General features: G+C 43.1%; 1 protein-coding gene across 1 annotated transcript in view; it reads right to left on the minus strand.

The window, feature by feature from the left end:
• Positions 1-9,009: 9,009 nt before the first annotated feature.
• P3H2 (prolyl 3-hydroxylase 2) overlaps positions 9,010-27,015 on the minus strand; it is a 159,643-nt gene continuing 141,637 nt past the window's right edge. Inside the window, exons 9-15 of the mRNA XM_067738405.1 lie at positions 23,212-23,339; positions 22,557-22,652; positions 21,874-22,024; positions 20,665-20,782; positions 19,636-19,711; positions 15,394-15,534; positions 9,010-10,069 (exon numbers count right to left, since the gene is read on the minus strand). Coding sequence (XP_067594506.1) covers positions 9,977-10,069; positions 15,394-15,534; positions 19,636-19,711; positions 20,665-20,782; positions 21,874-22,024; positions 22,557-22,652; positions 23,212-23,339 — 803 coding nt within the window. The 3' untranslated portion in view covers positions 9,010-9,976. The remainder of the gene's footprint in view (positions 10,070-15,393; positions 15,535-19,635; positions 19,712-20,664; positions 20,783-21,873; positions 22,025-22,556; positions 22,653-23,211; positions 23,340-27,015) is intronic.

The following is a 27,015-nucleotide window of genomic DNA, read 5'->3' on the forward strand; positions in this document are numbered from 1 at the left end:
ACTGGGGCACGAACCCGTGTCCCCTGCATCGGCAGGCAGACTCTCGACCACTGCGCCACCAGGGAAGCCCTAAAAATGTTTTTAAAGGTCAATCTTCTTTGTATTATTTCTATGTGCCAGCAGTTAATGGCAATCATAAAATCTCCTCCTATCTGGAGCAGACCACTCCCACTTACTGCCACCACAGCCTCAAATCCTGTAATATTTTCTTTATTGGTATCCTGATTTCTCTCCTTTTCTTCCATTCCCTCGTGTGCCAGATTTGCTATGCAACTGCAGCAAAGAACCACCCATCGCTAGTTTCCCTAAACCTCAGAAACCTTCCTGAGGTTTACAGGATCAAGTCCCAATACCGCAGTCTAACTCTTGGTCAAGCTCTTGGTAACCCGAAGCCAGCCTAACAGCTGAAGCTTATCCTATTACTCTGCATCCCAAACTCTCTTTGCTTTGAGAGTCTGCGTCAAAAGAGCCATGGTTTCCTGCTGCATTAGCTGGGAGAAAAACTAGTTTGGGGAGCCTAGCCCTAACAGAGACTGCTTGTGAGACCTTAAGCGCGTCACTTTCCCTCTAAGGGTCTCAGCATTCTTACTGGTCAAATTAGAATAATACCCGTAGAGCTGAAGTCGCAGGATTTCAGCAAGGGCCAAATGAGGTCACGGTTGTGAAAGCCTCCATCCACGTGAGCCGTGATGACTGTTATAAGACATAGAGGTAATACTTGTTGCAGTAGTGGTTGCCATGGTTACAGTGCCGCTGTTGATGGCAACGCAAGACTCTTTGGTTTTGCTGTCTATTTTACCTTTTGCCTCATCTTTGCCATTCCATGTCCAGCTCATCATTTAACTCTAGACCAACTCCCTCAAAAACTCTTCCTGTGGGCTTCCCTGGTGGTGCAGTGGTTGAGAGTCCGCCTGCCGATGCAGGGGACGCGGGTTCGTGCCCCGGTCCGGGAAGATCCCACATGCTGCGGAGCGGCTGGGCCCGTGAGCCATGGCCGCTGAGCCTGCGCGTCCGGGGCCTGTGCTCCGCAACGGGAGAGGCCACAACAGTGAGAGGCCAAGTACCGCAAAAAAAAAAAAAAAAAAAAAATTCTTCCTGAGCTATTTAAGCCTACTCTAAACTCTGCTCTCTTCAAAAATCTCCAAAACACACTTCCTTTGTGTTTGCATAGGTACCATGCTTATCTTTTATTGTGCAGCCTTCCCAACCTGGACTCTCAGTCCACCTCTTGTGTTACTTTAGCACCCCTCCTAATACCGAACACACAACAGATATTAAGCCACGACTTGTCAACATGAATGAATGAATGAATGAATGCACAGAGGCATCTCTTTTTTTAACCCCTTAAGGCAAAATATGCCGACAGTGCCCTCTGCTGCTAAGCAATGATTCTGTGTTTCCTACATAGTGGAAAAGCAAGTGAGAGAATATTTAGTGAAAGGAATAGATGAAAATTGTTGTGCTTCTCAACATGCTGAGACAGAGAGGACCAGGAAAAGCCATTGAATTGTCCTGGTCTCGGGGAGGCTAGGAAGTCAGAAGGGCCAGATAAGGTGGCTGCAGGAAAGGCGGGCATCTCCTTTCTAGACTGATGATTGACAGTCAGTTTGGAATTGAAATACCCTCTCGATTTTGTACAACAAATTTCCCTTCTCCTGTGCCTCTGTCCCAGAAATAAGTGTGTTATTTGGGGCCAGAGATAAATCTTAAATCTAATAGTGTGCAAATTAACTTTGAAGATTCCAAAATGCTTCATGGGAAAATGCATTTAAAAAAAAATGTCATGAGAGCTGGAAAACATTGCTAGAGAGATCATAGTTCGTTTTCCTTCTGTTGAGGCATTCTGATATGGAAAAATTAACAATTGCCTTTTAATGATGGCCTGCTAAGTGCTTTGTGTTTTCTTTCTATTATCTCAATTAAATCTCATGACAACTCATCATATAGCTATCACTAGCCCTTTACAGATGAAGACATTGAAAATGAGAGGATAAGAAATTTGGCCATTATCAGAGAGCTAGTAAAATCAGCAAGGGTTTCCAAGTCTAGGAGGCATAAAATCTGAGCCTTCCCTGCTATTGTATACTGACTCCAGGGATGGGGCTACCTGGGACTTAAGCTCAGATTCTACCAGTAACTTCTGTAGTAAAATCAAGTGAATAACCTCTTCTCTGGGCCTCAGTTTCCCCAACTCTAAAATAAGGGGTGTAAGACCAGATGCTCCCTAAGGCCCCTTCCAACTTGCAGTCTGTTATTTGCAGCGATCTTCATTTGCTGAACTATAAATACGAAGCCTTATTGTGACCATGATTCTCCCTTGTGTTTCCACTACAGGCTTGATCTCCCCAGTCTAACCAGATTTGAACAGTTCAATGTGGACTGAACAATGACCACAAGCACTCTATGCTCGGCTTTGAGGACTGAGATGTTTTTCTACTTAATTTGTAAATCCGTCTGCATGAAAACGATGCATTTCATTTCCCCATAGAGTTCAAAGCATGATGGATATTCTAGGCTGGTTCCGAAGGTAGAGCAGTTTGAAGTTGCAGCATGCCAATCTGTCACATTTGACATGTCTGATCCCCGGTCTTTAAGTGTTTTGGTGGGCAGTGTGTCCCGGGTTGGTGGGCACACCTCGGTAGAGCGGGGTCCCCAGGAACAGCATCTCCCTGTCCGAGTGGTGCTCAGCCTTTGAAGTGGATCAATGGTGCTTCAAAGCAAAGTTCATGGTACAGGGAGCAGCATCAGATGTACTTTTATTACCCTTAGAGACAAAAAAAACATTACTCAGAAGCCAAATGACTGGGAGAAAAATCTGTACCCTGTGCTCAGCCCTGCAGCTTGGAAGTTCAGAGAAGATTCAGAGCGTTCCTCATGAGGAAACCGGAGTGTGCTGGAACAGAGCTGGAATCAGACCTGGTACCCTCAGAGCAGTGGGAGCAACCATCCTGCTGAAGACAGGAGCCTCCTTCTGGATTTCCAGAAGGTATGGGGGAGTGGGGAGACCTAGAATCAGATCAGCTCATGGTAATTCCTCCCGCCTCCTAGCTTTTCATAAAAAATGATCAGAACTGCAAAACAACCTTAGAGCGTACAACCGCTTGTTTTTTTTATTTGGGAAACTGACATCTATCAATACTATGACTTTAAGTCAATTTATTCATCTACTCTGGGTTTCTTTTTCCCTCTGTGTGAATAACGGTCCCGTCTCCTGGGATGTTGTGAAACACTTAGTGACCACAATGCTAAACAGCGAAGGCAAATGGAACGTTCTCCAGGAATCTTGACTCTGTGTAGTCAGCGGAGGTCCCACGATGCCTTCGTGCCTGTTCTTTACTTGAAGTAGCTAAAGGTAGAATAAATTGCCTATTAAGACTTCTCAGAATCCAACTGTGCTAAAAAAATGTTGCTATAACTTGGATACTGAGAGGAAAAAAACTGAATAGCATTTATTTAATTACCAATAATAACTCCAAATAAGTATAATTCTGATTCATATTATCTTGTGAGGAAAGAGTATTAATTATGCCCCATTAATGCCTGTTGGAGACGGTTTGCTTCCAAGGAACCCCAAAGCTTCTGAAACTCTGCTCCCTGTTTGACATTGAAAGAGATGTCCTTACTAAAACATTCCACAGCTCTCTGGTTTCACCATAAGCTCGACTGATTTACCAGGTACTTTAGGCTTTGCAGAAAGCATTCCTGAATATCATCAGATGGGCTGGAATATTGTCATTATTCCTATTTCTAAGGTGAAAGTGTAAGAATTTGAGAGAGTGGACTGGCCCCGGGGCATATGGGATAAAAGCTTTCTTGGACCCACGGGCAGAAGGCAGTGCCGCTGCGTGAGCTCATCGCCCAGCACCTGAATGATGGGGTTCCCCTCAGCTTTTTCTGATGCCAGCTGGGGCTCTGCTTTTCAGCAGGAAACCTGGTCCTCAGCGGCCTCACTCCACCCACTTACAAAAACCTCCTCACAAGGGAATAAAATAAAACTTTTAAATTGGTATTCATGTGGATTTTTACAGCATTCATTAACATGCTTTCCCAGAAAAATTTGTAGTAAAGATCCTACCCCACCCCACCTTCAAAACAACTGTAAAATAACCTCTCCAACTTTTCTGAAAATTTAATATTTTAAAACCCAAGAAACTACTGAGTTCGAATTCAAACACTTTTTCAGCTGAGGACATTGTGGCTCATTTCTGCTTATTGGTGACAGACAGTCACTCAAGACCCAGCTTAACTGCCACCTTCTCTGCAAAGCCTTCCCTCTCTCCAGCCACTCCTTCTCTGAACTCACATGGCCTTTTTTTTTGTACCTGCCTCTATCATAACCCTTCTGTCACCGCACTTACCTCATTTTATATTTTTCATCAATTTACATCTACTTTTTCCACTGTACTTAGAATTTCTTAAAGGAAGGGATGAAATCATACTCATTTTGGAACCCCTCTCTAAACCCACTACTAAGTAACAAACTGTCTAAGGAATGAATTCATGAATGACCAGAGCTTTCCTATACCTCCTTCACTGTGCCTGTTCCTTTCTCTGCTTACAAAATGAAGATTGCACTGATGTGTCTCTTAAGATAATTATGTACTTACATATGACTGCCAAGTGCTTCAAGGTCATAAAAAAACTTTATAAATGCCAACCATGATTACAACCCTTTGAAACAATGGGATATATGATTTACAGACGGAAAAAGATGAGACATAACAGGTAATCCTTCTTGTCTGATCCCCACTTTTATCCCCACCCACCATCAGATAGTAATTCAGAGGTAACAATGTCAGCTTGGGAAGAAGGAGGAGGGTTTAACTGGGGTCTAGATAGGATTTCCAGGGCCTTTTTAGGTACCTCTGTCTTGAGGGAAGTTACCTGAATCTGACAAGACGGGCCAAGGGCAAGAGTTCCCAGAAAGATGGGTGACACCCAATTCCCAGTTTCAAGAGAGGACTCGGATAGAGAAGGCAGCTGGTTGGCCCTTGCAAAGCAGAAGATGGCTTAGAAAAGGACTATTAAGGTGGAAATGTTGTCAAACTCTGCTCTATCCTCAATCTCCGGTAACCTAACAGGGAAAGAAAGGGCAAGACTTACCATGTTCACCCTCTCTCCAGGTGTATCATAGCAAGTGACCAGAAAAGGTGGGTTGTATATTGAATTAACAGAGCATGCAGAATTTCCTCCCTAGCAATGTGTGTCAGGAGAAGAGGGGGCTGGAACATTTTGTTTGGCTATTTTTCTGGTGGGCTCTTCATAAGATCTTTCAAGAAACTATTGAGTTCAAATTCCATAGTTTCAGAGGTGAGTCACTCAAAAGCCAGCTTTTCACAGAGCTGATGCCATCCATCGTAGAGCGAGGCAGGATCAGTGATCAGATTGTTCCAGACTTGACGCTGTCTGGCCTCCGAGGTCAGAAGCAGGCACAGAAAACACCGTGATTTACCCGGGGATGTGGGAATGAGGAGACTCTGACAGCAAGAGCCTGCAGCTGCTACCCAGCAGTGAGCTCAAACGGTGGTGGACGTTATGTGTCTCAGTGTGCCTGAGGAAATCGCCCAGGTCCAAAACGGAACGGGCCCTTGTGTCTCGTGTTGGAAACATCAAATTATCTGGGGGTAGGGCTTCCCTGGTGGCGCAGTGGTTGAGAGTCCGCCTGCCGATGCAGGGGACACGGGTTCGTGCCCCGGCCCGGGAAGATCCCACATGCCGCGGAGCGGCTGGGCCCGTGAGCCATGGCAGCTGAGCCTGCGCGTCCGGAGCCTGTGCTCCGCAACGGGAGGGGCCACAACAGTGAGAGGCCCGCGTACCGCCAAAAAAAAAAAAAAAAAAAAAAATTATCTGGGGGTAGATTTGCGGGTGGGATGAGGGGCTGTGTGGGGAGGTCACTTCACATCACAGGCTTCTTGGCAGGATGTAGCCAGGGATCATAACCATGGGCTCAATCAAACTTGCAGTTTGGGACTTGCTGCAAGTGGCTCCTGTCTCCCGGAAGAGTTTTGGATGTGGGAACAGTTCAACTTTTTCTCACTTCTCAGCCATACCATTGTCAGTCACCTTGGGATGTTTCATTCTTTGGCAGCAAGAACTAGTGAGGTGGCCCTCATTACCTCCTTTCTTGACGTCAGTGAGCGAGTTGTTCCCCATGGCTGTCTTCTGTGAAATAATTCAGCATTTGTACTGCAATTAAAACTCGTAGGTATATGTTATTAAATGGTACTGACTCATTCCACGGTTTCTCCTCAGCTGAAGAAGTACCAGAAAATGCTATGCACAAAGCAGTGATGAAGACTGTGTGCCTCACACACCCAAAGAGATCACTCTGTCCTGTGTCGGGGTTTTCTCAAGAAGAAATTGAAGTTCCAGATTCTTTCTGCCTTGGAGGGAGAGGAAAATGGCCCCTGACTAGAACCTTCTTCCCTTCTTCCCTTTTGTGAGTTTCATAAAAGCAGGGCCAGCCGCCAGGTATTTGCTTCATAGAATTAGGCAACCACGATCAAAATCCCTCAGAGGAGATACACACAGGAGATACGCCTTCACACATCAGCAGGAAAATAGAGGAGGAGAAAAAGTTTAGATTTTATAAAAACCTAACTCTGTTCTTTACATGAATGTGCGATTTTAGATTAAATATGCCTGGGGGCAAACAAGCTGGTACTTTATTTCTTCCCTCCTGTTCAAAAGACATGTCTGCCTCAGACATGGACACTCCAAGCCCAGGGACCACAGGCTCTGACTTCTCTTCACTGCTCTCCGTTTCCTCATCTATAAAATGGGCATCATAATCTGGGCCTGGAACAGCTCTTGGGGTTCCTAGTGTGAGAACCTGTTCTGCATCATAAACATTCAATACAACAATACGGGTGAAAAAATAAACTCTGTAAAACCGCAGGCTTTGGGCTTCCCTGGTGGCGCAGTGGTTGAGAATCTGCCTGCCGATGCAGGGGACACGGGTTCGAGCCCTGGTCTGGGAGGATCCCACATGCCGCGGAGCAACTGGGCCCATGAGCCACAACTACTGAGCCTGCGCATCTGGAGCCTGTGCTCCACAACAAGAGAGGCCGCGATAGTGAGAGGCCCGCGCACCGGGATGAACAGTGGCCCCCGCTCGCCGCAACTAGAGAAAGCCCTCGCACAGAAACGAAGACCCAACACAGCAAAAATAAATAAATAAATAAATAAATAAATAAATAAATAAACTGCAGCCTTTTTACGCAAGGGATAGTCATCAAGACAAGTGGCTGTTCTCCAAGCGATATCGATGAAGAGTCCTAGACTTGGAGTCATAAAAATTGGGCTTCTTAGCCTAGGCTGCCTCAAGCACATACAGTACTTTTAAGTGAATTAGAAAAAGGCACCCCTTGTGACACAGTCCTGCAGGGCTGTGGATTGATGAGCAATCAGCATTTGGGGGCCAAATAGAAAAAGGCACCCCTTCCTCTAGTGGACGCTGCCCTGTGCCTGGATTCTCGTGTAACTCAATTCAGCAGCCCTGGCTCTTCCTGCTTAAATTCTGGAACCACACTATCATTTTTATTACCTCTGAGCCTCCCTTTCCTTCCAGACAGAAAGATAGAATTGAATTGTGATTTCTATGACCTCCTTGAGCTCTAAAAGCTACAGAAATTCTAATGAGCTTTCCCATCCTTCTACACAGGGGACGAGACATCACATAGATTGAAATTCCTGAGCTTGATCTTTTAAAAATCGTCTGATGACACTCCCTAATATTTGAATGAAATTGTGTATGGTTTGATGTGGGGCAGATTAAAACATAAATGCTTGAGAGTATACGTGATGTCCCAGGTAGAACCGGACATGGGTAGCCTGCCAAACAAGAATAACGACTCTGCACTGTCAGCAAGGAAACAAGATGGGGATCTACCCCAATGCCCATCTATTGAGGTCTCTGCTCACTGTCTGTGGGGCTGAATGGCAGTCAGTGCCGGAGTCCTAGCCTCTCCCAGAGCGCCCAGAGCATCCAGGAAGCGTGGGCTGCAAGGAGCCAAAGACTGTTTTCTTTGTTGACGCCTTGTTGCCAGAAAACAGAAATTAGATCCTTGGCCAGAACCTCCTATCAGCAAATCCGAGTGCCAGCAAATGCTTCTCAGTAAGAGAGCAGACAAATAGCGACCTCCCTTTCCAAAGCTCAGGGATTTTCAGCCCTAAAATTAGGTTTCAAGTCTTAAAATCACACATACACATAATGGACCCATTCACAATTCTGAAAAAGTTGGTAGAAGTAAATTTGGTTGTATTTGTGAGTATTTCTAAAATCAGTTTTATGGTTTGTTTCATTTTAGCTTTGTTTTGTATTTAGAGCAAGAGGGAGGGCTTTTGGAAACAATGACAGCCAATGATGTCATTTTCAGAGAAGGAAACTGAAGCCCAGAAAGGGAAAGAGAGTAGCTCCAGGTCACACAGCAGAGCATATTTGATCAGGCTGGGATTATAATCTGATGCTCTTTTCACTCTCCCATGATGAAAATGCAACCAGAAGGTTGGGTGAAAAACGGATGGCACATAAATCATTATGACCCAATTTTTCAGTCTCAAAGGATGAATGTTCTTACCAGTACCCAAGATCATAAATGGCAGAAAGTAAATGTGATTTCAAGAAAATGCTTTTATCTGTTGGTTTTCTTAAGGGCTACAACCTCTACCACTGCCCATCACAGAGGCAGACGATCTCCCATGGGTTAGTGGAGCAGACTCCCTCAACTAGAACAACCTCAGTCCCCACCCCCCAAAACATTGTCTCTGCAGTGTCTTCCTTAGAATTCACACCAAGGACCAGATGTTCTCTGGATTAACACCTGTTTGCTAACCATCTGTTTCTTCACAAGTAATGCTCCCACCTTCTTGGGGCCCCAAAGCACCTGCCAGCAAAGCTAGCCATGGCCCAGTGTTACCCCGGGTGGTCCCCAAAGCTCCTGGGGGATCACAAAACCATTACCTGGAGACAAACGAAACATTTGGGGGAAGAAAAATAAACGCCAAATATTAAAAGAAGGCTCCCTTTATTTAAAAAATCAGATACAAGCACTAAAATCCGTGAGCTGGAGAGCACCAAAGAGAAGGGGCCCCCAAAATATATGCAGGTGGAGAGTGGAATCAATCAGAAATCCATTTTATTCTTCCTGATGAACAAAACACACCTTCTCAACAGTGGAGCCCACTCTCAGGCAACGTGGCCATGGTGCCCTGATTCAGGTGGGATTAAAGATTTCCTTCCAAAGTCACTGGGATGAAGAGCATGCCACTTCAACCCCTGTACAACCTTTTTAAAGACACAACTCCTCGGGCAGTCCTTTCTGGCACCCGGTTGCAGGGCGAATTGAAGTTTCCAGTGTAAGGGTGCTCTCTGCTGAAAACACCAGAGTCACAAACTCCACCCAGGCCCTGGGAAGGCTGAGCTCCCCCGTCTCACGCCTTCCTCATCAGAGTCGTTCCTTTGTAGAGCTTGGGGGCCCTCAAGCCAGCAATACCTGAAGCAGTTCTGACCTCACCAGAGACTCCTCAGACTCAAACTCATGGCCATCAGCCCTGGGGGAGATGGTGGCTGAAAGGCACAGAGCCAGGAAGGCCTTCGGAGTTCAAATCACACGCTAACTTTAGACGTGGGCATGTCTGGGAGCTGTTGTCTCGCCAAGAATGGACTTACTCTTTCTGCTTGTGTTTTAGGATCTACAGCAAATGAAGTGTGTGTGTGTGTGTGTGTGTGTGTGTGTGTGCGTGTGTGTGTGTGGTGGGGAGGGCGTGACTGGGCTTTGAGAGATGACCTGCTGAAAAACCAAGACACAAAGACCGAGAGGGGCAAAGCAAAGCAAGCATCCTTAGGCACAGAAGGGAGATCTGGTGACTCATAGTAACCTGTTAATATATACCGTGGCTCTGTACAAAAATAAAAATGTTCTCATAAGATTAACAATTTATATAAATATCTGATAGAACACTCTTTCTCTCGTTTTCATAGCTCATCTTTGGGGTTGATCTTTGGTTTGTGCTTCCCTTGCTGTGCTTGATCCAGGATCGCGATCACTTCATCAGCCTGTGTTCGCTCCTGCAAAGAAAGACAATTTCCACATTGCTGTTACAAGCATACTAATCAGTGGCAGAAGCTTCCTCAACACTTCCAGGCATCCATCTGTACATGGATGGGTGCTAAATCTGGCTAAGAATGAAACCTCATCTCCATCCCTACCCGGGTACCTTCTCTCAACTTCCCTATGTCCTGAGCAATTACTTTCCAAGGTTTCTCTCTTGCCAAGCAATCTTGTATATTCAACTGCTGGCTTCCCTTGCTACTTTGTGGTCCCACGGAGATCTCCAGTTCAGTTCTCCAGGTCAGTGTTCAAGCTGAATTCACCATTTTCTCCCCCACAGGCCTACTCTGTCCTCTTCACATATTTCTTCTCTCAGTAGAGACCACCACTGCTCCCCCATTTGCCCCCAAAGCCTGACCAGGGCTTCTTGGATCTGATAAGTCACCAGTCCTCTCTGTTCTGCCCCCTCTGTTTTTCAGTGCACGTACTGTTGCCTTTCTTCAGGCCACTGTTTCTCAGCCTTGACGGCTGACGTCTTGGAGCAGATAACTCTGTTGGGTGGGTTGTCCTGTGCATTGTAGGATGTCTAGCAGCATCGCTGGCTTCTGCCTACTACAGGTAACCAGTGGCACATGCCTGGCCCCAAGTCGTGACAACCAAACATGTCTCTAAATGTTGCCAAATGTGCCGTAGAGGACGCAAAATCGCTCCTGCTTGAGGACCATGGGTTTACGCTCTCATCATCTCTTAACTCAGTTACTGCGGCAGCTTCCAAACGGATCTGTTTCACACCTCCTCCCACGTGCTTCTGATGGACTCTCTGCACTTGAATCACGAGCCCCACCCTTTCCTGCTCACTGCTCACAACCCTCACGTGGGTTCCCATTGCTCCACGCTCCAGGTCGGATCTTCTTGTTTTTTTTTTTTTTTGCGGTACGCGGGCCTCTCACTGTTGTGGCCTCTCCCGTTGCGGAGCACAGGCTCTGGACGCGCAGGCTCAGCGGCCATGGCTCACGGGCCCAGCCGCTTCGCTGCATGTGGGATCTTCCCGGACCGGGGCTCGAACCCACGTCCCCTGTATCGGCAGGAGGACTCTCAACCACTGCGCCACCAGGGACGCCTTTTTTTTTTTTTTAAGAAGATGTTGGGGGTGGGAGTTTATTATTTTATTTATTTATTTTTTGCTGTGTTGGGTCTTTGTTTCTGTGCGAGGGCCTTCTCTAGTTGCGGCGAGCGGGGGCCACTCTTCATCGCGGTGCGCGGGCCTCTCACTATCGCGGCCTCTTTTCTTGCGGAGCACAGCCTCCAGACGCGCAGGCTCAGTAGTTGTGGCTCACGGGCCCAGTTGCTCCGCGGCATGTGGGATCCTCCTAGACCAGGGCTCGAATCCGTGTCCCCTACATTGGCAGGCGGATTCTCAACGACTGCACCACCAGGGAAGACTCCAGGTCCCACCTCCTTGATGTGCTTATAAGGACTCTGACTTTTCTCTCTTCTTCAGCTCACCTTGTCTTCCCCTCTCGCCTCACCTCACATTCCACCTTCCTGACTTACCACAAGGTCTCTGAACACAGCACTCTGAAAAGGACTTCCTCATCCTAGTCCAGGTTAAGTGCCCCTAGGATTTAAAGGATGCTTCCACTGTATCCTATGCTTTCTCTTATCCCCACACCAATCCTTCAACAGGCCCAGCTGGTCTACCTCCAAATGGCATCTCCAATCGCCCACATCCTTTCACCGTCTTTATCGTGACTCTAGTCTACGACGCGTTAGCTACAGTAATCTTTCCTCTCCTGTAACTCCTGGGGCTGGGGGAGGTGAGGAAGGAATATGGCGTCCCCTGTACAGTTAGAGTAGAATTCATATTTCTTGAGCAGTTTGTCCATCCAATCGCCGCCTCCTCTGTGCCCTCTTTTCAGCCCACTCTCCGCCTTGCATGCCCTGTTCTGGCCACCCTGGATTTCTTTGCTTCTTGACTGTTCTGTGCTCCTTCTTGTCTCTGGGCCTTTACAACCTCTTCTCCCCCTGGAATACTCCTCCGAAGACCTTTACCACGGTTAGCTTCTTCTTGTCACTTGTCTGGAGGCCCCTCACACTTCACCCCCGGCTCTTTTTACTCTCAGATCAGTTGCCTTGTTCTCTTTCCCGCACATCATTTCTCACTATCTGAAAATCCCTCAATTATTTATTCTTTTACTTATTTGTTGTCTTTTTTCACTAGAAGGTAAGCTCCATGAAAGCAGGGAGTCTTGTCATGTTTGGTCACTGTTGTCTTTCCTGTGTCCAGAAAAGCTCAACACATTTGGCAAGGGAGTATTATAGTTGATGAATAAATACAGAAATGGATGAAGGGCTGTCCCTGTCTAAAATATCTCTCCCTAAGGAAATCATGCTCATCTTTTAAGGCTCATGTCAAATGCCATCTCCTCAATGAAGCCTTTCCTGGTTTCCTCTTTCTATCCCCTAAACACCATGCATTTTTTTAATTAATTAATTTTATTTTTAGCTGTGTCTCGTCTTAGTTGCTGCATGTGGGATCTTTCGTTGCAGTGTGCCGGCTCTTCATTGCGGCACATGGGCTTCTCTAGTTGTGGCATGCGGGCTCTCTAGTTGTAACCCGTGTGCTCCGTAGTTGTGGCGTATGGGCCGCGGCATGTGAGATCTTAGTTCCCCAGCCAGGGATTGAACCAGTGTCCCCTGCATTGCAGGACGGATTCTTAACCACTGGACCATGAGGGAAGTCCCCACCATGCATTTTTGCCTCTAATAATTCCTACTGAACTTTGCTATGCTTTTATTACTCAGGCCCCTGTATTATCTCTTCACTTTGACTTTAAGCTCCCTGAAAATAAAAGTTATGTCTTATCTAGTTTGTATCTCCTATAGGTAGTCCCTAGCACAATATCCAGCACAGTAAGTTATATAAAGAACATTTTATGACTTGGAAACAAAGCCTCTTGTATTCAAGAGCTTGTAATTGAGCATAATGTTGACCAAAAGGCACCTACAAGGACCAAATACACTGAATAACAGAAAACTAAACTGTCTTGATGTCCAAATAAAATGGGTATTACTTTTATGAATATGGGGAGAACATCTTGCTGATTAGCAAACTGATGTAGATAAAGAATGTTGCAATCTGAATGCACAGGAGACTGTTGTCATGTACGTCCTGAAAGGAAAGATGTTTAAGAGCTGCAAGCCTCTATACAAACAACTGAAGCTTCTAATATTGGGCATCCTTACCGGTGTATGTTGCTAAATACTCCTTGAGAATTCAGTGCCTTTTAACTAATCTATGAGCATGGAAGTCTGCCAGTTCTCACGATGTATTGATAGGCAGGCTTTCTTTGCCCAGGGATGCAACCTGAGAGCAGACGCCTAACTCAGGGACTCTGAAGATTTTTTTGCACATTGAAATCACCTGGAGAGCTTTTAAAACTTCCGACACTCAGGTTACAGCCCAAATCAATTAACCCAGAATTTCCAAGGGTGGTAGACAAAATGTCAATAGTTTGTAAAGATCGCCAGTTGATTCCCAAAGTCTGGGAATCACGTCATAGGCAAAATTTTCTAGCAGTTGCCTCAGAGGCTCTGGTCATTTTCGGCTGTGACCACTAGATGTCGCCACAGCCTGGAGATTGAAGAACTTTAACTCTGTACTTGCCAGGTTAGCAAGGCTCAAAGAGAACTTTGTGTTAGCTTATTTAGATATAAAAAATATCTTGGGAGAGAGGGCTGAGGTAATGAATAATAAAACAGGTTAAATGTTTATTGAATTAAACACTAAAGAGAAAAAAGGGCGAGGCAATTTTTCAACAATGTGATAGCTGCACTGCGTACTCAGGTACCTAGCTTCCTTAGTCCAGAAGGGGTAATGTGGAGGAACGCTGACACTGTGGATGTGGAGACACAGGAGGAGAGAGGAATTACAGGTGAAGGAAGTGAAGTTTTCAGATCTCTCCCTGCTCTGCTCCCTCTGTCAGGACCATTCTTTTCTCTTTCTGTGGCTGGCTATCATTCTCTGCCCTCTTAGGATTGCGCTTATATACGTAAGTCTTCCTTGCTATCCCCCTGCAAACGCAGACTGCTGTTTTCTCCCTGTCATTTGCTTTTCAGCCTTTCCAAGCTCCGCGTGGCCAGAGCTATGCTTTGTTCAACCGTGTACCCCCAGGGCCTACCTAGTGAGTTTTCCAGGCACAGAGTAGATCTTCCATAAACATTTGTGAAATATATGAAAGAATGCTTAGGGGATATGGCTTAAAAACTGAGTCAGGTTTGATGGCAAAAAGTATATGAGAAAGAGAAACTCATTTTAAAGTTTCTGATGAAATTGGATTCAATTTAGGGATGTAAAGAGGAAATTTGGTTAGAATGCCATTTTCAACACTAGAATTTCATAGCTTCATTAAGACTCAAGGCTGGAGGAGACTTTGAAGTCATCCGGTTTAGCCCTTGCCATGAAGTTTCAGGTTCAGGTTCAGGTTCAGCGTTCCATGCCAAGCAGTTGCTGAGGCTTTGACTGGAGCCGTCCAGTGACAAGAAACTCAATACTTCCAAAGAACATGAGTCCACCAAATAGTGCTGACAATTAGAAAGTTATTCCTTATGTTGAGCCTAGATTTTCCTCCCAGGGGCTTGTATCCAGAGGTCTTAATTCATCCCTCTGCAGCCTCACAGACAGACACCATAATCTCTGCCCACAGCATCCAGAAGGATGTGATCACGGTCTATTACCCGGGCTAAGTATCCTTAGCTACTTCCAATAGAATAATAACAACATTTTAATATTTAATTTAATAGTAGTAAATGATAAACTTTCAGGTGTCCTCACCCTCTTCTACATATGTTTCATAAATTATTCAGTGAACTTTTAAAGGATTTGTTGAGAAAACAGATCAGTCTTCCCAGTGACCAGTAAAAAATGATTCCTCTCTCTTGATGCGACAATTTATCAATAAACTCAAAACTAATTAGAGACTGCCAAATATGGCTGTGATGTCTATTTCTGCAAAGCTTCACTTCTAAGAACTCATCTGATTAAGAACTGCATTCATAGCCCTTCTTTTCCTCAAACTCATCCTACAAACATCAAATGCGTAATTGCTAGGTTACGGATCTGATTAACAAAATTTGTTCTTGCTTAGAAAACAGAGCCAGTGTTGGAAACCAGACAGAAAGGATTCTGTAAAAGGTTTTGTTTTGTTTTGGTTTGGTTTTTTCCCCATGATCTCTAAGATCCCTGAAGGGTTATGGATCAAAAGGGCTTTTCCGATAAATCAGTTCATGAAGCAGGTCTATAGGATGTCTCAGTGGCTTTCTGGGTGGGTCAGAAACTCACCAATTCTCTGTAGAGTGGGTCCAAGGTAAACCACAGAGCCACAGCACACCTCTGGCCCTTGGTGACTGCCTTCACCCCATGCGGGTTCTCTCCTCCAGATGAGAAGCTGATCATACGCCCACACTTTGGTTTTATAGAGGCCTGAGAAAGAGAGTGAAAGTTTGACTCTCAATTCCTATACTGTTACCATTTCTACAATCCCCCTTCTCTATCCTTCTAATGGAATCCTGGGGTTGAAAGTTGCTTCAATTTCCTTGACTGTAAAACCAAGATAAGGTCAAAACAATACCTAATTCAGAAAATAAAGTTATCAGGTAAAACGGTTGGCACAGTCCATGGCAAATGGTAATCGCTCAATACATGCTACGTTGGTGGCTGGTAAACTCCATGAAGGCAAAGGCTCTCTCTTTGAATTCACGTCTCTACTTTTAGCACTAGCACAACATCTGGCCTAAGTAGATGTACATTTAATATTTGTGGAATGGCAAAAACAAATCAAGGGGACATGTAGAGTGCTGGCAAATTCTTATAATTGACCTAGGTAGTGGTTCCTTGGATGCACCCTTTCTAATTCCTTATTGTGCATTTATGGTTTGTGAACTTCTCATAATACAAAATTTTTAAAAAGTCAAGTCTAATCCCATGTGATACTTTAATTCCTGTTACAATATTCCTGCCCAGTAGTCCTTAGCCAATGTTTTCATACCTCCAGGGATCAGAACACACCACCCCTTCAGGTGACCAATTCCATGGCCTCCAGGGCTCTGGAATGATGGGCACAGTCCTTCCAAGCTTGGCTCAGATGGAGCTGTCCACTAATGATTAGGTAGGACAGGGTAGAAGGGAAAGAGGCACTGCTGGGGGCCCTGAGCCAGAGCATTAGATCAAATAAGCAGGCTCTCCAAACTGAGTAAGCTGAAGCAATGGAATATTAGGGGTCTTGCTTCCGTGAATAAAGTGTCTGCTCTAAGCAGAGTTCATTTTTCTTTCTTGGGAAACACAGAAACCTGACTTATTCCATAGTACAGCTTAGAAATAAAAGCAAGAAAGTGGCACCAATCGTTGTACTATTTGATAAGATGGACCAGTTCTAACTAGCTATTTTCTGAATTGACTTGAGTTGATATATGACCATTAGAAGAACCTTTGGTCCCCTTCGCCATAAAATGGGATCGGCTAAGTTTTTCCACTGCCAGCTTCAGGAGGAATATTTGGAAGATTTCCTGAAGTCCTTGGACGCTACTTAACGTAGGTACTCCCAGACTGTGTGACGAACTTGTGGAAGGTCAAAGGTAAGCGGAGTAGTCAAAGATCCTGAGGGGTGTGTGTGTGTGTGTGTGTGCGGGGTGTGTGTGTGTGTGTGTGTGTGTGTGTGTGTGTGTGTTAAAAGGAAGAGCAGAGAAAAGCAGTCACTTTCTGGGTTACTCTTCTGTTCACGATAATTGAGGAGTTGATTTGTCTTTGCTAGAGAGAGTTGCTTTTCTCAAGCAGCTTCATCAAAGTGACTTTCTGATGTGAATCTAGGTTCCTAGTTACTGGTGCCTCCAGCATCAATCCGATTTTGTGTTTCTGGAGCAGGAATTTGTTGTGCATTTTCACACAGAAACAGCAAGTTAACTAATACTAGAAGACATATGAAGCAGGACAGGAAAGCCTTCCTATACGCATGGTTTTAGGATCTAATTTCAATTTTTCTGAGCTGCTCATTCCCTGGTGCTGGTCAAGGGCTTACTTATCCACACGTGCTTGCCATTGCTTCTACGTGATTAGAGTCTTGGCATCAACATCTTACAATACTAAAGAGAGGCTGTGGGAACAATTTAATGCTTTGTCTCTGATGGAAGAATTGAAAATATGTTTACACATGAAGAACTTTGGGAAAAGAAGCTATCCATTGCCTGAAGCGGTTGGGATTGGTTGCAGGTACGTGGAATCACAAAGGACTAATCTTATCAAATGGAGAGCATCACCTCTCATAGATCAGGTATGCGGAGGAATAAACAAGCTCCACTAATGACATTGCTTCTAAGGGAAAATGTATTCTGAAGTTTAAATGATTGTAAACATACGTTTGGAACACAGCCCCACTGAGTTTAGTTTTTCATGAAGCAAATGGAACTCATTGGATTTCATCTTTTTCAAACTTGCACAGAGAAACCAAAATAACGAAATACCCAAGTTTCACAAATATGCTGCTGTCGAAAATAATCCATGGCTCTTCCAAGTATGATGAAAGAAAATTCCTTTTGATTTGCATCTAACTGATGATTAAAGTCAGAGAAGGCTTTGTGCTGTACTTGCCTTGAATAAATGTAAATCTTCAGCCACCATTCAGTAATTATACAATTTCCAGATTTTTCCAAAGTAAAGAACTTAGGAGACTATTCTTCCTTGCATAGCACAAAGCTGGGGCATTTCCCTGCTCCAATTTTCCTTCCAGAATCAAGGGAGGGAAAACTGAAAAGGAAAACTGTCCATTTCTCTTTGTTATTGGCACTGGTTAACTAAGAATTTTAATTATCTACAACATGCTCCCAAAACTCTACCATATGCATTAATCTGAAGTAGAACTAATTTTTGAAAATAGATCTCTCAACTTGGAGCTTTTTCATTAAAACATTGTTTAAATTAGTTTTACTTTTTTAGGGGATGGTGGTGGTTAGATTCAGTACTTTTAAAAATAGCTGCATCTTTATCTTAAAAGTATAAATCTTTTAAAGAGGAGTAGCATCTGCTTTCACATCTTTAAAAAGCAGAATTACAGTTAATTTTAATTCAAAAATTGGTGAATTCACACATATTTAATGATTCATTTATGATTCATACATATCAATAATATTCCCGCCTTACTTATTTTCAAACATTGAACATTTCCAAATATGGCCACTAGATGGCGCAGAAGCAAAGAAATCTTTTCAACCACCTGCCTGATTTTCTTTCCAATTGTGTGAGATTCAAGCAGTTTTGAACCTGTTAGCAGAGCTCAGAAATCAAATGCTTTCTGCACAGAGGCTTATCAAAAGTTGATATTTTTGTATTGGCATTTAAACTGAGCCTGGATCATCAGTCTTGATTTAATTTCCCAAATCATGAAGCATCAAAATACTCCCATGATAATATTTAAGCTTTTCACAAAAAAGAGTGTGAGGCATCATGACCTTTTAAATATACAGTACATTAAAGTGTATGAAATATTGTTCTTAATTAGATCAATGTTTCTGGACAATTTTAACCAGAATTCCCATAGGTTTTCCCTTTAAGTCCAGTAATACATCGTTTTTATATCATTTGCTTACACCCTGGTAGTATGCCATGAATGAGACCAAGAAAAGGGTACAAAATAAGAGGGGAAAGAAATAAAACGCAGAAAAAAGTTGTGGAAATAGCTTACATAATGCAAAATCCTTCAAATCTATCACATACATGTCTCAACTATTTTGATTTTGTATAGAGGAAAGAGATATCTCATAATCTACTTATAATTCAATTATCTCCTCAATCGGAAAACCTCTTTTTTCTACCATGGCATATGCTGTTTGGCTTAAAAACCAAAGATTCTGGCTATACAGTTTATATGTGTTCAGTAGGCTGGTTGTCCAAAGGCATTAGTTTGCTTAGGAAGATGGTGGTTGAGTTTAACTTTTGATTTTTGATCTACGAAGGTGTGTTTAGAATCTCATCCAAAGTATGAATATATAACATGTGTGTCTGTGTGAATGTGTATATATCAATTTTCAAGTATAGGTTTACTTACTATCAGAATTTTATATATATATATATATGTATATATATGTATACATATATATATACACACGCATATCATAATTTGGATAATGAGGGGTATGGAAGCCAATGCTCACCTAACATACAGAGCACCAGGGTACCTGAAAGCCATTCTGTAGAGTCATTTGACTTGTCATAGTCGTGGGTGATTTAAGAATAGGTGTTTTTAGGTTCCCATCAGATTACTTGGCAAAGAATCAGAAGACCTAGGTTCTAAGTCTAACACAAACTAACTATATGATCCTTAATATATATTCTTTAAATTACCCATCTGTAAAAAGGAAAAGAAGATTTTTATTGATGATTCCATTTCTAACATTTTATAATGTATACATTTACTGGATCTCTCTCCACCTCATGAACTCAAGCTCAGAAATATTTGAAATCCAGCAGTCTTTGGAAAATGGCAAAATTGAGCCTAAAAATGCTAGATAAATTTGCAAGAATAGGCTTGCTTACGGTCACAGTTTTGGCATCCATCTCAGTGAATATGAATTCGCCTCCTTCAAAGTCATCATTCATATATAGGAGAGCACTGTAAGAAGAAAGGGAAGCAATTTGTACTCTTATATGACTACACAACATCACCGCAGAATACTGCAGACTGGGCATGAACTGACCAGCCTGATTAGTAAGTTTCCTCTGAACTAAACGTTAAAATGATTGACCCTCCTAACCTTCAAGAGTAAGATCAGATGTAGGGTCATAACCCTGAAGTATTTATTTATTCCACTCAGGTTAAAGTTTTAATTATATGTCAAACTTCATCTATCATTTCACCTCTTCCAAATAAAATCTAGCTAGGTTTAATCTAGCCCTTTGATCTCGCCCACAGAATCTAAAACTCTGTTCTTTCCTTTTATACTAGTAACTCAAAAGGATGTATTTTTTCCGTAAGTAGCTGGAGAGATCTAAGGGGTGTATCCAAGTCTTGCAGATAGGGGGCGCTCAATAAACATGTTTGTATAGAGCACAGTGTAGTAATAATTAACACGTTATATACATGATGACTACAACTGACTCTTTACACAGTAAAAGATCATTCAATAAGACAAAACTTTTTTGTCCTGAGTTTTCAGTTTCTTACAAAATGCAGACATAGATAAATGATGTGCTGTGATCCCTTATGCCTGCTGAGATGCACACCCTGTGTTCTCAGACTGAGGTATTAATACATATACCACAAGGAATATGTTTAAATAAAAGCCAAGTGAGAAAAAAAACCCATAAACTTTACTTTTTATACTAAAACAAAATGGGCATTCTGTGGAATAAGATGCAACAAATCGTGCAGGGATTTTTAAGATAAAAATATGATATGCTGAAATCACTTCTCAGTTGTGGCAGCCACTTCAGAAGATTATTTGAGCATTTCTGCTTCATTGAGATGAATGTGATGACAAGCAAAACAGATCAGCTTTCTAGTTTCCATGGGGTTTTGATAACTGTTGGGCAAAAGCTTGGTTCTGAATCAGATGCTGGCGGTACCTGTAGTCCCGGAATGTGTAAGCAGGAGGCTCCTTCCAGCATTCATTGGCCTCTGGATCCAACAGGCAGTTGTCAGCATGGATGGGATGACTCAGGTCATTTCTTCTATCCTGTTGACCTGCCAGAAAAGGGAACAGGGAAGCATGAGAAATTGAATGCCGTAACCTCCAAGAGCAAAGCTGGCAATCTGTCTTCTCCTGTGGCTGGTGCCCCTTGCATATTTAAGGATCAGAACTCAGAGCAGGCTAAAGAACGCTGGGCAAGCACTGTGAAGAGACTCTGGTCCTGCTTCGATATGAACTTGATGTAAAAAACTGTAGGCAAGTCACACCTGTCTCTTCAGCTATAAAAGTTCTCCGATATAAATATACATGCAGAAATTCCATGCATTTCATGGGCTGTACTTTGTGTGGGGCAGTCAAAGGATGAGGATAAAATGCAAACGTCAAAAAGAAAAGATTTGGGCTTCCCTGGTGGTGCAGTGGTTGAGAGTCCACCTGCCGATGCAGGGGACGCGGGTTCGTGCCCCGGTCCGGGAAGATCCCGCATGCCGCGGAGCGGCTGGGCCCGTGACCCACGGCCGCTGGGCCTGCGCGTCCGGAACCTGTGCTCCGCAACGGGGGAGGCCACGGCAGTGAGAGGCCCGCGTACCGCAAGAAAAAAAAAAAGAAAGAAAAGAAAAGATTTGATGCAGCTGAAGGTTCACAAGTGGAAAAGTCTACTTCTGTGACATTCTCTCCCCTCCTCCTCAGGAGGGTATAGGAGAGAAGATGTAGAGAAAAAAATAGTGACGCCAGGGAGTGAGGAGGTCTCTGCCTTTTGAAAACATTTCTTTCAACAATCCTTTTTATCTTCTATGGTTCCCCTCAATGCTGGTGGGCATAATGGTGACTGTAATTTCCAGGTTCTTGAACCCTGAAAAGTGAAACCTAGAGCAGAAAGGGATTTTTCTGTGTGATTGTAGCAAGCAGAAGAAATGGATTTGAAAGGGAAAATAGGCAGCGTGATGGTCTTCTAATACTTTAGGGAACCAGCAAAGTAGAAAAAGAGGGAAGGGAAAAATCAGAGTGAGTAAGCTTCTTTTGTTTTAGAAATGTAGAACTCTTCTGAACCGTTAGTCTGACATGTTCATAGAGCTTTGTTCTGCATTGTTTTCTTTCTCATTTCACTGTGGGTAAAAGGGAACATGTTCAGATTCTGGAATCTCACCAGACAGGGCTGTGCGGCAGACCATGTGTGTATAGGAAAAATACAGGGTTGAGTTCAGCATGAAATAGGATTCGACAATCTTTCGAGCCTTCTCGCTGATGTCATAAAACAGACGGGCACTCTTCAGGGAGACTCGGCCTTCATAACCAAACTGAAGAAAAAGAAGAATATTAGAAACCACTGGGTGGATTGGAAGGCTGGAGGAAAACAGATGCTAGGTTTTATTAAGCCAATATAGGATGCTCATCTCTCTGTTGGCTCGTGGGAATACTACTACAGACTTGCGGATTTGGTTTAGGAAAATGAGGGAAAGTTGAGAGCTAATTATCCCTCTCCTCTCCTCTCAGAACACTTTCCTCACTCTTCTACAAAAACACCTCTCGCAGTACAGACTGATAACTTTTTTGAGTACGTTTTCACCATTGGACCTTGAGTTACTTGAGGACAAGGGGGTTGTGTATTATTTGTCAGATGCCAATCTAGGAAATAGAGTTTGATCAATTGATGACCGAATGGAGGAATGAAGGAGTGATTAAAAACAATGAAGGTGCCATTTCATACTTGCTCCCTTCAATGAGCTGATAGGTCTATATCTTAAACCTTTCTCTTCCCTGTATCTGCCATTCCCAGAAGATCCTGGGTTGACCCTTAGGAATTCAAATCCAAAAGAAGTTAAGTTTTACTTTGAGTGCTCTCAGGACGGTTGCACCTTCAAACTTTTCATTGGGTGTATGGGGTGAAGTTTTTCCTCTGTATCCATCACCAACAAGCATGATTCCCTAGAAGCAAAATACAAGGTGCTTTACTAATGAGGATAACGAATTCATCCCATCTCCCTTTCTGCCTTGACTGCCAGAAAGCTGAGAACCAAAGTCAATACTCAGAACCGTCTCCATTTTATTCTAGGATTCCGGTATCATTAATTCTTCCAACCAAAAGAGGCATCTTTATTTAACTTTCACCCCGCATTTTCATTATAAAATGGTGCCACTGCTTTCTGTAGAAATAAGTGGAACATAAATAATTAATATATTGATTAATTATTGATAAAAATAAAGAGACTTTTCCCAGGGACTTTATATGATAGGCAGGGCACATGCTGGATACAGTTGTCCTAGGAATGAAGCCTCTAGCTCTTCCAGACCCAAGAGCTATGTCCAGAGCTGGACAAAACTACAATCACCCCAACCCAAAGGCTATGAAAGTGCTTCCACAATCAATGTCCTTCTCCTAAAGAAAGTAACGTTTCAGGCCTGGTTTCCTGGCTCCAAGTAAGTCCAGGACCAAAGCTCTTTCATGCTCAGGCCAGATCAGCACAGCAGGGCTGCCGGTCCTCACACTAGCCACGCTGTGCAGCTCCCGGCACTGTTCTTCTGACAGGACGTTATCCAGGAGGATGCGCTGAGTCCCGTTCAGCTGCTCGGAGTTGTAGACGAATGTGATGTTCTCATAGAGCAGAGGGCCACCTGCAGGGACAAAACACATGGTTGTCCTTGTTACCTCTGTCCCCAAGGCGGGAAGCACAGAACACCCAACAGCTTTCAATGTGCAGTTCAGGAGTCAGTTTCCTCACGAATATTTAGGAACGCAAAGACAAATTACAAATCTGGAAGCCTGAGAAATGCAATATGGATTCAAGAAAAAAGCAGATGTCTGGCTACCAGGTTTCCCCATGATGTCGTAATTAATATATTACATTTGTATAGGATTTGGGGATTGATAAGCTATTTTTTTTTCCACTTGATTCCAGGGATGATCCTGCAAAACAGACTGGGCACCTCATAGGATTCTTCTCGCTGAAGACTTTCCAGAATTTTCTCAGCAGTGGGCCCCTCCCTTCTCCACAGCCCTGGGTTCCTACCTCTGCCACAACATCTCATGCAATTACTGGATGACATGACCTCAGGGTAGGTAAAGACTTTTTAAAGAGATAGCAGGACAACCAAACAATTGAAAAAAAAGAAAGAAACAAAGAGAGAAATAAATTATTTGACGACATGTTTGTGTCCTCAGTTCCACCGGTATCTAGAGCAAAACCTTCACCAAGTAACTCAGGGAATAAATGCCCATCAGGACAGTCATAACCAAGTCACCTGACTCCTTTCCAGTCTTCTTTCCACCACCTACTGACTCTGGATGGTCTGACTTTTGGAATATCTCTTTTTCTCTGCTCTCTCCCCCACAGGAGAGTTTCCTGTAGGCACCTTCTCCCTCACTGGACAGAGCTTACAACTTCATAAAATTAGCTCCATATTGGCTCTTCAAAGCATGATGCTTTGGGGCTATGTTTTGGTGGCGAAATTACAAAATCTAGACCTGACATGGTTCTTTCCTCATAGAGAATAGGACTGACGGACAAAGCCTCTGATGGTGAGGAAATCTTCCAATCTACCAAAGTACAAACACCTTGAAGCAGAAAACTGAATAGAAAAGTAAAACTTGTTTTTCTCCTCTTTATAATATTCCTCCTAAGGGACCTGATGCCTGTCAACAAGGGCAGCTCACCATGGAGGGCACGGGGGTGAGGAGGGCTCCTCCCATCCCCCCCCAGTTGGGCAATGGTCACCAGCACACTGGTCTAAAACACATCATTGAAGGAGAAGGAGACAACTGAAATTGATGTCTACTCTTTGGCTTTAAAACAGATTAGTCAAACTAGGGAATGGCACTGAATGTTATTAATCCAGTTGGGATAAAAGAGTTAGTACAGCCCATGATTAATGGAATATTAAAATAATGGGACAGTGTTTCTCAATCTTGAGTAATGTATGGTTATCTGTTAAAGCAAAAGTTCCCTAAGAAGCTTCAGTGAATTATTTGTACTGCAGTTTTACTTCCATGTTTGCAATCATAAAACTGTAGGTACAGTATTTATTTTTATAGCTTCATACAACTATCATACCCAAACCAATTTACAAGATTAAATAAAAGCAAGACCATAAAACCAGCTAAATTCAAATTAACAATATTAATAAAATGGTTAATGTTATTTTGTGGAAACTAAAAAGCAATGCTCCACATGAATATTCTAATGAGTGATCTGGCCCTGGTTCTTCTGAGCCAGCATTCCTCAGAGTGCTTTTGGTGTGTGATGACTCATTCTACGACAAGTTTTCTCTGTTGAAACTACTGTGGAATCTTAGTGGACCATAATGAATTTTAGCCTTCATCTGGTCTTAATACATTATTCATAAGTTTGTCCTACTTCAATTCTTATTAGTCTTTGATCATTGAAGTGTTATTAACCGATGCCAATGTGATGGTAACTGCATCCATACCCACTGAGGTATGAAATCTCATGGCAGTCCTTGGCTATAAGGGGTTATTCAGATGACCCACTAGTTGCCCCTCTTATTATTTTTTTTTTCCTCTTAATTTTTTAAATGGCCATCAACATTTATAAATACAGAATTTCTTGGATTCCAGGAATATATCCACAAGCTCCCAGTTTTAGTATCAATCTTTTGGATGAACAGAAAATACATACATAAATATCTATATCTATCTATATCTATATATCTCCTACAATTCAATGTTTTTCAAACTGTGTTCTACAGAAAACTTTTTAATGAAAAAAGAGTTTATAGATCAAATATGTTTGGGAAGTACTGGAGTAAACAAAATTTAAGAGGACTTCTTGGAACTTTTAATATGTGAACAGGCATTATGAATCTCCTAAATATCAATATAATATGCAGCCGTTCTCACCCTTAAATTAACACAATACCCACCCTTTCTTCCTTCCCTCTTTCCTCCCTCCCTTCCTCCCTCCCTGTTTCCTCCCTCCTTCCCTCATTTCCTTCTTTCCCCTCTTCCCCTTCTTTCCTCCCTCCCTCCCTCCCTCCCTCCCTCCCACCCTCCCATCCTCCCTCCTTCCTCCCTCCTTCCTTCCTATGGCAGAGAGACTCTAGGTTGGCCCCTAATGGTCACAGCCTCCTGGTACTCATAGGTTTGTGTACTTTGCTTCCCTCAAGTGTGGGTGGGGCCCGCAGCTTGCCTCTAACTAATAGAATATGGCAAAGGTGATGGGATATCACGTCTTTGATTGGTTACATAACATTGCAACTCCTATGTTGCTGGTTGACTCAGTCTGTTGCTTTCTCAGCTTATAGTCTGATGAAACAAGTGGCTGTATTGGACAGGCTCACACGGCAAGGAATTGAGGGCATCCTCCAGCCAACAGTCAACAAGAAACTGAGAACAGCTTTCAGGAATTGAATTCTGTCATCTGAGCTTGGAAGAAGATAGTTTCCCAGCTTTAGAGGAGACGTCAGCCCTGATCATCACCTGATGGAGCCTTGTGACAGACCCTGAAGCAATGCACCCAGCTAAGCTACCCCCATAGTTCTGACCCACAGAAACTGTGAGATAGTAAGTGTATGTTATTGTAGCACAAATACAAAGGTATTTGTGCTAAATTTTTTCACAGCGTGGAATGGACCTCTTAACAAAAAACAGTTTGTCTGGGAAAGGTTGCTCTAATCTATATAGTTTACATTGAGACCGTCCCTCAAATATTCCAAAGTGAATGGCATATTCCATTTCCATTCAGAAACACAGAGAGAGACGTTCCTTCAACAAGAAAGACAAGATACTTGCACGTTCACTGGAAAGAATTTTCTAGTATAAAATTCGAATAGAAACGGAAGACAGATCAAGGGTTTAGTGGACTAGGTTGGTTTGTACTTTGCCATGTTTTTCTCATTTTCTATATTGAGAGCGTATCACTTTAAATATATTAGTTTATTTTCAAAACATGACTTCAAAAGTTATTTTAGAACATTCAGAAAAATGCCTACCATGCTTAAGCTCTGTATAAGTATTTTCCATTATTATGATGATCATGTTTGAATTGTTAAAATGTGCCTGGTATATTGTGTTAAGTTCGAATGAGACATCTTAATAAGCATATGGCATAATGGATTATATTTAAAAGAGAGCTACTGGGATATTGACAATTTCTCCAACCATGGCGTAAGCAATATACAAAGATCAGGTGAAGGGACAGAGTTCAACACAGAGTCTAAAATACCTAAATTCTAACAGGTTTGGGCAGAATCTGTATAGGCGTCTGCCTTTCATGCAGCTCGCACAACCACCACTAAGCACAGAGTTTCATACAGAGGTTTCCCACACATCCAT

This window comes from Pseudorca crassidens, chromosome 5 (assembly GCF_039906515.1).
Source record: "Pseudorca crassidens isolate mPseCra1 chromosome 5, mPseCra1.hap1, whole genome shotgun sequence".
NCBI classification, from domain to species: Eukaryota; Metazoa; Chordata; class Mammalia; order Artiodactyla; family Delphinidae; genus Pseudorca; species Pseudorca crassidens.